A 10,287-nucleotide genomic window follows, 5' to 3' on the forward strand; every position below is an offset into this window, starting at 1 on the left:
CTTAAAGTCACTACAGGTTTTTGGAGTACAGCAGGTTTTTGGAGTACAGCAGGTTTTAAAGGTTTTTCGGGCTCAGTCACCAACTTGGCCTCTTCTGCCTCTAATTTTCTGTGAAATTGTTCTAATCTTTCTTTCCAATTACGTGGTCGTTTTGTGTAACCCCAAGTTCTATTCATTTATTCAGATGAAAAAATCAATTTATTACTACAATAAAGTTTAATAATCTAGAGTTCAATAAAGTTCAATAATCTAATGTACAATAAAGTTTTCAGTTTAAAAATATGGTGAATAAGTCGCCAGTTGAAATTTATGCCTTAAATCCTCTGGCGTAGGTAATTTTACTGCCATTTAATTATGATTTAGACTTGAAACTTTCACATTCAACTCATAATAAAATTGTCTGCTTCTTGTTGGTTTAATCCATTTTGAAATATGACGTTGTTTAGTAACACAATATCATTAAGTAGAAACTTATTGTAAAACTCAGGATAAGAGCCAAAATACTTGTTTGTTATCCTTCTCCACTCTTCTATCACGTTTTGGTCTCGATAGACAAACCAGTTTTCATTATGCTTGTTGATCATAAAGTTAATTGAGCGGTCGAATTGCTCTTTGAAAATCCTCCAGTCGACTGTGGCACTCTTCTGTCTGTTTTGTGTTTTAGACTTTGGCCGCATGTTAAACCAAGAGTAACACAGTTCTGGGTGATCTTTGAATTCCTTGATTGGTAGAACATGATCCAACTCCTCATCTACTATTCGAACTCTGTTCTCGGGACTTTGTCCTATTTGTGATCGACCCCTTTGGTAGTTTAACCAATCCCTGAAGAAATCATTGGAACAACCTAGACGAAATGCCGAATATGACTTCGTCACAAGAGCAAAGCTCGAATTGGGAGATCCATCTTCTTTGGCTATTCTGTTGAGGCCAACTCTGACTTTATGACTGTCTCTATTACCACTCTTATTGAGATAACCTTTGTAGTATGAATTAAAACAAGCTCTACATTTGTCTCTTTTTCCTTCTTTACCGAATTCACCATCGCTTAGTAATTTCACTTCTCCACATTTACCGCATGTCTTTGTTTTGGTACCACATGATTTACAGTAGTCCAGTAACTTGCCTCTTCTGTTCTTTTCAAATTGACTTTCAAATTTAGATGCATCGCACTTAACACATTCCTTACCTGTCCCTAAATTAACATTTACTGTACCATAGTTGTTCACTATTATTTGACTCTCCATTTAAAGGATAAAATCTTTCTCAATTATGTTTTTAGGCTTTTTATGTCTGAAATTGGCAACCATTCATTGAATTTGTCACTGTAGCCTTTCCATTTCACTAATCCGTATTTTTTACCTTTAGTGGTCTTGTACCTCATTATCTTCTCTATTTTGTACTCTAGTTGGTCAGGATTGGGTACATAACTTAATTCTTGTTCGTAAAAATATCCTTGAATTTCTTCCTTTTGGTAATCTTCAAGTTTGTAGAAGATTGGATGAGTGAATACTATCTGTCTTATTTGAAAGACTTCTTCAGTGAAATTGGGCAAGTAGCCTTTGTCGAAAATAGTCTTGTACTTTGAAATTCTGACGCTGTCGCCAACCTTGTACTTCGGTTCTCCAAATGTTTCTTTAAGATGTAGGCCGTAGAGGTTGTACCAGACAGTTCCTTCATTCTCCCTCTTTCTGGCGTCAATTGGTTTCATCCTGTTGTGACGATCAGTGATCGTTTGTTATTGCGGTCAGCTGACTTCTCCCTTGACCCGGTTTGACCCCGTTATTGTATTATTATTTCCGCACCAAAAATTGTTTACCGAGATTTTGCGAGATGTTGGCGAGACTTAGGTAACACCCATGGGCATGTGTGTTCAAGACAGCACTTCGACTCCGTCCGCGATTGAGTGAGGATCGCCGCCGGTTCTGTACTATTCTATAGATGACAACGCCCAGAAGTTCGTAGCGAGATGGTTGAAATGGTTTGAAGCAGCGTTGAAATGGTGGTAACGTTTTTATGATTGATTCACGCCGTACTTTACCGATAGAATGGAAAATGCCATAATTTTACCGGTGTGAAGCCTTTCACGCTTTACGTACATTTGTATACGGCCGATGCACTGACCGTGTGTATCGTGCTGTGTTTGTAACGTATCACCAGTTTGTGTCTTCCTCTCGCTAATGTATAGCTATCTGTGCATTTAATTGACATGGTTTTCTATAGTTTGAGAAGGGGTCTAAAAGGGGGGTGTATTAATGTTTGAAGGTGCATTCTGGTCTTTGCGGACCAGGTGCTTCGAATAGGCTCGCGTAGATCAGGTCGACCTGAGCAACTTTCCACTCCACTCTTTTAGGCCTATTTTCGATGAATGGGCTGTAATGTTGTTGATTCTCGGTTAGAATGAATCGTTATCGTTTAGTATTTTAGTCCATTGGTGTTATTGGACATACTCGAACCTGTTATATAGACTTTAAAAATTATAGACCGTGCGAACGGATTTCTGGAAAACCATTATATAAAACCCAGTTGTATTTTGGGACTAAAAAGATGTTGTGTTAACCCACGGTTTTAATCTTTGTATGTTGACTTCAGGTGACTGTTTGATAGTTATATTGTTAGAAGCCAGTGGGTGTGATTCCATCACTGTCTCTCCGCTTACGCCAGAAGCCGTGTTGAAGAGTTGGACGAATCCGCCCTGCTGAGATCGAGAAGGAAGAGGCCTTGCTGTTAATGTCCCTCCCCGTTTATAGAATACCCGTGGCGGTATAGTATTCTTAATTTACTGGCTAGTTTATTGTTACGACCTGCCGGCTAGTTAGGACTAGTCTGTTGCCATCTGGGCAGAACCGGTTGAGTCGAAGTCATTTATATAGTCCTAGCTAGCGGTCAGGTTGCTTCAGTCAGCCTGAGTCAATGTTACAGACTGTTTGTGTTGTCGCACGTTTTGAGTTGTGAGAAGCATTTTAGTATATATCCCTTAGCGGAAAAAACTTGTATTGATATATTCCCCTTGGCGGGAAGATAATTTGATATATATATAATCTACTACGCCCTTCTACTGACGTTCCGGGCTGGAAGACCGAAGTCTGCAATCGAACGAGACGGAGGATAGCCTGTTGTAGATGCCGGAGAAGAGACACCGCAATCGTGTGTAAAACTAGTACGGAGCCGCTAGCTCTAGGCTGAAGCATTTACAGCTGTAGTGAATTGTACGTATCTTATGATAGCTTGTACCATATAAATATACAGTCCTCTTCAAAAAGTAATTAACCTCTGGCATAGTTATCTTATCGTCATCTTGTCAATTCGTTGATCGCCAGAACATGGTCTCTCCGACCGGATTATTTTGATTGCTCCTTTGTTATTCATTGATGATTGAGATACCTACAATTTACACTTTCTCTGTGAAGTCAGTAGTTGTTGGATGACCGTGGTGCTTTGATGCACTGTTACCAAGATATTGAGAGTATTACTGCTGTTATTTGAGGGTCAATTGTACATCCTAGTATTCCCAATACTGCATAGTATTAGCAGTGGAGTTCGTATAGTGTGCATCCACGTATATTTGGTGTACATTGTGAATTTGCAGTTGGTATAAGCGATGTCTGGTGCTGTTCGGAGGTCGACGCGAATCAAGAAGAAGCCTGCATATCTTCAAGATTACGAGTGGGAAAATATCCGAGAAGATCAACCTGAGATGGAACCGAAGCAGCCACAAACATTGGATCTCCGTCCAGGTGAGGTACTTGAAACACAACCTTCGACCACGTCACAACCTGGTAGTAAGATGACCGCGGCAACTACGTCTGGAACCAGTAATAGAGGGCAGTTTGCTGCTGCTTTGGACCCTGAAAACTCGGACGCGATTGCTTGTTTGTTAGAAGATGAGCGGCAGTTGTTAGGTGCCAGAATTAATGACATGTCGTCTGAGTTGAGAAAGCTTTTAGGAGATCGTGGTAGTAGAACTAAGATGCAGAGATTGGTAGAACGCTTGAAGTCATCTTCTCGTGATGTTTATTCTGTAGTTGACAGACTGACACAGTTGACTACGAGCGTGGACCGGATGAAGCGCCTTGTAGACTGGGGCCGTCAGGCTAATAGCATCGTCGAGCAGTTAGAAGATGAGGTCATCGACCAGATTGAAGAGCGTGCAGACGAGGCTCCTTCAATGACGCCGTCATTGCTTGCTCAGGGTGACCCAGACACCAGACACCAGAAACCAGAAGAAGATAATCTTCCTGAAGATGAAGAAGATGAAGACGACTTTGATGACGCGAAGAGTGACCAGTCACATCAGTCAACGCAGTCTAACCGTTCACAGTTGGCGAAAGTAAAGGCAGAGTTGGCGATGCTGAAGGTCAAACAAGAAAAGCAGAGGTACGTTGAACAGCTGCGCATCCAGGAAGCTCAACAGAAGTTGGCCTTGGCGAAGGCCGAGGATGAGGCTGAGAGCGCGAAGTTAGAGGCTCAGCTGCTGGCCGAGTTGGATGGCGGAGGCATCGCTAAGCCTACCATGCCTACCAAGCCTGTCGTCTTCACGTTACCGCCTAGAAAGCAAAGAGCGACTCAATTTTTTCCTGTAGATTTCAGCCTAGCAGGGGAAAAGTGTTACAGTTAGCCAATTTGTATCAAATTGTTAACGATATTTAGTTGATTCATTTCATGACAAACATTTCGTATTCACATGATTTAAGGGTTTAGTGTATATTCTTAGTTAATCATGAAAATTTAGATCATAGACACATTTTAGGAATCTCTTGGGTACGATGCCTGATTGGGGCTTGTCTTGTGAAGTCCTTGGGTGAAGTGGCCTTTGTTTGGCTGGCCTAAACGGAGGACGTTTCACTAGGAATCGAAATGTTTGGAGTGTTACGACTCTTTCGTCCAAAAGAAGTTTAGGTCTTTTAATTTGCATTGTCTTGATTTGTATATTTGCCTTAGTATCGTTTTAGAGATGATTTTGGGGATTCTCAGTATCAAACCCTTGAGCAATATTTTATTCTTGATCTTGTCCAGATCCAGGTTATGCACGCACTTGTAATTAGTACGGCAACACTTTATTACTGGATACCATAATTATCAACTCTACTGGACGGCTGATCATGTCTAAGGTGGTTTTGACACCTCATTAGCTACCCTATCACTTGAACAATGCCACTCATTATTTGTTGTGGCAATTGCATAAATATGATCTCAGTATCACTTTTAGGGGCAATTAATTAGGCATCTCTGTTTGCGATAGATGTGCGTCAGAGGTCGTCTGTAATTGTCACTTCCTTTTCTTCATGTTGAGTATAGCCTATTAAGGTTACACCAACTCATTGTTTGGATAATCATTTGTGAGAAGTCAATTATCTTCTTTCGTAAACAAGTCAATTATATTTTGGAACCTTCTAGAAGCTTTCGTAATATCTCGTGCTCGGACACGCATTTTATAATTACCGGAAACAGCCACGTGGTGCTCTGGACCACCTTCGTTATGGTGGGACTAGCTCTGATTGGCGGAGTTAGGTTATTTCGGGGGCGTCACGTGGGTGCAAAAGGGTTTGATAAGGGAATGTTCGGGATCATCCGGGGATAATTCCACCTTGAGAGATCATCACGAGAAGCAGACTCCCTTCTAAGTTTCAAAATTGTTGATTTCACCTTGTGAATTTCTACCAAGTTGGATTTAGACCTGTTCACTTGTGTAGATATACCATACTTCGGATACCCGCCCCCATAAAAAGGTAAGACCAATTTGGTCCATATTGATTCCCGGTTTTAGATATTATTGTACTTTAGTGATTAAAGTATATTTTGTGATGTTCATATGAGTCGTTGCGTTAATTGTGTGTTGGAAACGAGAGAGGTTGGTTTGCCACTTAGTGTATCGCCACGCCACTAAGGGGGCAAGATCTACTAAGAACACCTGGTCATTTCGAGGGCGCTTATCCCCTCGAGAGGCCAGCGATTCGCCACAAAAGCACCAGATGACAGGGAAGAGACGGTCTGCATCCGCACACAATAGTTGGATCCAGCAGGTTCAAGCTCAGGACCTGGCGAGCTTGAAGTTTCCTATCCTATCCAGCAGTAATGAGAAGGTGGGTGAGAAGCCTGTTTTGCAGCCCTTTGGTGTCCTAGCAGCTTCAAAGTTGAACCCGATTGACGAGTTAGTGCAGTCGATTGAGGAATCTACACCGATGCCAAGACCACAGCATTCCTCCACTCCAGCCAAAGATGTTCCAGAAGTTACACCTGCCGAGACGAAAGAGATACAGCGCTTCTTCCAGGGTCTGGCAAAACCTCATCTACCGAAATTCGATGGCAACAGAGACCGATTCGAAGACTGGAGGGCGCAGTACGAGGTATTTGTTGAACAATCTCAGGTACCAGTAAAATTCAAGATGATAATGTTGAAAAATGCCTTGTCGGGTCATCCCCTTAGGTTAATCAGCAACCTGGGGTATACGGCAGCACAATATAAGATGGCTATTTTTAAACTTGACCAGCGCTATGGGGGGGGGGAAAACTCGTACACTAAAGGGACTGTTTTGGGTTTGCTGCCCAGAAGATTGTCGTCCCAGAGGTCGTTACCAAGAGGTCGCTGTTGAGTCGCATTGCTACACTGTTCGATCCCTTACAGTGGTTGGCACCTTTCACCATCCGTGTAAAGATGACGTTACAGCAGTCCTGGGTTTTGGGATTGGGCTGGGATGAATCTATGCCTGAGGCCCTGGTGATAGAAGCAACAGAATGGTTCGAGGAGTTACCGAGGATAGAACAGCTAGTCATCCCAAGGCGATACTTTACCCAGCCATCAAATGAGGGAGTTGTTACCATTCACACTTTTTCCGATGCCAGTTCGAAAGCATATGCCGCCGTGAGTTATGCCCGTTATGTCTCAGCTGGCGGAGAGATAGAGCTGTCATTGGTCGCAGCAAAAGCCAGAGTCGCGCCCTTGAGAGCAGTGAGTATTCCGCGACTTGAATTGATGGGAGCCGTGCTAGGCTATAGACACACGCTGAAGATTACTACCTTGCTGAAGTGTCCAATAGAAAAGGCAACATTTTGGACCGACTCACTAGACGCAAGGGCCCAACGCGCCGCGTAGCGGCAAAAAAGCGAAGCTGGCGAAACATTTATAACGGGTCACCGTCACTTTTTATTGGACTTATAGCGCATTTACGGGGTTGCAACTATTTTGCTTTATAGTTTCACCAGGAAAGAAAAGCATGCGACCTAACGCCGATCTATTTGTATAAAGTGATAATTGGAAGGTATATAGTAGGAAATATCAATAAAATAATCATTCCATGTCGTCTTTTGAGGGCATTTTTGATTGTAAAAAATATATGTGTACGTCACCGTAGTCTCTGCAATGATAATTTTATCAGAGCAGTCTCGCGCAAGTAGAAGTTCTTTACCTATTAGTTCTTCACTTATTAGTCTCAACGTCTGGCGCAAAGCCAGACGTTTTCCATTACGATTTCACTACGATGTTTGACAAGAAGGAGCAGTGCGCGAGATATGCTAATGAGCAGACTTCCCTCGCTTGAGTTTCTGAAGAATGTTCCATATCGCGCTAAGCTCATGACTGCTGATTTATGACAGGCGTGCAACGGTAGGTATCTGGTCCCCAACTTCCACCCTAATACGGTACAATAAGTTACCATTTGGTGGGAATGGGACAATGCCCTCACTGTGTATGGAGTCATAGGGATAAGAAGACATTATTCATTAGTGTTGGTACAAGTGATTTTGCCCAAAAAGCATGCGCATTCAAAAAACAAAATATGCAAGGTATCACACATGACCATGACGACGTGCAGAAAGTGCACTGGCCAGTGCATACCCTATGGCTATGTACTAGTAAACATGGTAAACATGAACAACATCATTATTCATCGGCAGTTCATTTTACTCCGAGCTTTTCCTGAAACATATAGCCATGATGATTAGGCCTACCATGTACCATGACCAATAACAGCGCTAGATCATGTAGATGTCAACAAGTTCACATGAACCGTATAATCCCGCATGGCGCATGTGGGGCATGCGTCTAAACCAAAGCCCCAAAATCACTTGTTTTGGTCTATTTCACTTGTGTTTACAACTGTTCAATGGATTTATAGTTGAATGCGATCAAACTACGTCTTTTCAATCGTGGATTGTAAATTTAACCCCATGGGCCTAGGGAAGGCCCTATAACAATACTTTCGACACAGTTATTATCTCCGCTGCCTCCACCATCCACCATGTTACACACAGTGCTCACTGCTGATTCTAAAATGCGCCACCTAGTCAAAACAGGACATATGTTCTTCTAGGAATAGATCTCTTTCCAATATTTCGTCATTCCACTATCGTCATCACCTCATCATACTTTCATTGACATTACAGGCTCACATCCACAGAGCACTCTTCAAATCATCTACACAGTGGTTATCCAACTAGGATTATAAAGGTAATTTCTTAGCCCCGCACAGTGGCTTTCAGTCTTGATAAAGGGGCACTATTGCTAGCAGCTAGGTAGGCAAGATAAAGTTAGCCGAAGTAGCCGATAGGGGTCTCTCACCCCTCAAAGTCTGTCACAACTATTCAAGTTTGTACAAGGAATACATGCAGCGCTGACTCTAACAAGACCCAATGGGAATGTCGCACAGTCATCTGTCAAAAACAAGACCTATGTTGTAGTATGATCTCTTGCCAATATTTAATAATTGCACTATCGTCATCACCTCATCATACTTCATTGACATTACAGGCACAAATTGACATAGACCTGACCACTGTTGCAATCAACGACACAGTCGCTATCCAAGTAGCATTATAGAGGTAATTATCATTATCATACCTCATTAGCATGTGAACCAATCGCGTCGCGTCCTTTGCGATCACGGCAAAGCCTCATGGAATAATGTCTTTCACCGTTGAATAATTTTTCATATTCCATGCCTACAACTTCAATTTCTTCATTATTCCATTGCTAGAAGTTCAATACTATTACTAATATAATATCCAAGATAAAGTTACAAGAAGTAGTCAATAGGGGTCTCTCACCTCTCACTGTATGTCCATACTATTCACGCTTGTACGAGGAATACATTCAATGCTGAATCTGACAACACCCAGTGCCCTTACTCTGTATATTAGTCACTGGAAGATGGCCCATTTCACTCCTTGCTTCTACTTCACCTATAGTCTCATTGCAAACGCCTCACTTCTATGATATCACATTCACTTTCAGCTGTCATGCAACGCAACAACTGTGCTATCTGCCATCGCACATCAACGAAGAAGTGCAGCCACCCACATTCCACCTCACGTCTGTCCGACCAGCTGCAATCCTCGAGGACGCCCCACTGTACCACGATTTCACTACGATGTTTGACAAGAAGGAGCAGTGCGCGAGATTGGCTAATGAGCAGACTTCCCTCGCTTGAGTTTCAGAAGAATGTTCCATATCGCGCTAAGCTGACCACTGCTGACCATGACAGGCGTGCATTGGACTGGTATAGGTTGGAACTGAACATTGAATATGCTGGTGGTGACGCTTTCTGATGAGAAGTTGGTCGTGACTGATGCAGTATCCTTGGACTTGTCCACACCATCGTTCAATCATTGCTCTCTGAGCTGCCTTGATTCTGTACTTACCCAAATACTAAGACCAAATGCCTGTTGACTGTGCTTTAAGAGAGACTGGCGCCATGCCTAGAGATATGACTGACCCCTATTGGCAAATTTGTATGACTTTATCTTGCCTACCTAGCTGCTGCCTATAGTCTCCCTTTAACTGCGGAACACTTCAAAGTCGATAAAATGCCATGTTCCACCTTTTAATGTGTTCAGACCGCCATTTTCAAAATAATCAAGTCAGGACACTGCCTTCTAGTCTCATAATAAATTTTGCTTTCCTCAATAATAACATTTCTTCTTCTTCAATGCTTTCATCATTCCAAACTTCTCCTCCTCTGACTTTTACAGGGGTACAGTCATGGCAATCAAAACCCAAATACTGAGACCAATTAATGCCTGTTGACTGTGCTTTAAGAGAGACTGGCCCCATGCCTAGTCTCTCTTAAAGCACAGTCAACAGACACCAACCCCCTCAGACTCATAAACCACAAACGCCCAACCCTTCATGCTACCTTAATACTTCTGGATGTGGTTCATTGGGTACGGAATCAGTTGAGGCGATTTAAGCCGTTTGTGGCCAATCGTATTGCTGAGTTGCAAACTGAATCTAATCCTCACCAATGGCGTTTTGTTCCAGGCAAAGAGAATCCTGCAGATGTAACCACGAGAGGG

The 10,287-nt window shown here is 42.5% G+C and overlaps 1 protein-coding gene across 1 annotated transcript; it reads left to right on the forward strand.

Moving 5' to 3' along the window:
* The first annotated feature begins 3,566 nt into the window (after positions 1-3,566).
* LOC135492622 (uncharacterized) lies at positions 3,567-4,615 on the forward strand. The gene is made up of 2 exons (XM_064779181.1): positions 3,567-3,734; positions 4,023-4,615. The coding sequence occupies exons 1-2, from the start codon at positions 3,599-3,601 to the stop codon at positions 4,613-4,615; spliced, it is 729 nt and encodes a 242-aa protein (XP_064635251.1). The 5' UTR covers positions 3,567-3,598.
* Positions 4,616-10,287: the final 5,672 nt, after the last annotated feature.

The sequence above is a fragment of the Lineus longissimus genome, chromosome 8, assembly GCF_910592395.1.
Source record: "Lineus longissimus chromosome 8, tnLinLong1.2, whole genome shotgun sequence".
NCBI classification, from domain to species: domain Eukaryota; kingdom Metazoa; phylum Nemertea; class Pilidiophora; order Heteronemertea; family Lineidae; genus Lineus; species Lineus longissimus.

Coding starts and splice junctions, on each gene's coding strand:
- LOC135492622 (XM_064779181.1), top strand. CDS start 3,599: ATGTCTGGTGCTGTTCGGAGGTCGACGCGAATCAAGAAGAAGCCTGCA. Junction 3,735..4,022: donor AACATTGGATCTCCGTCCAG/GTGAGGTACTTG, acceptor TTTATTCTGTAG/TTGACAGACTGACACAGTTG.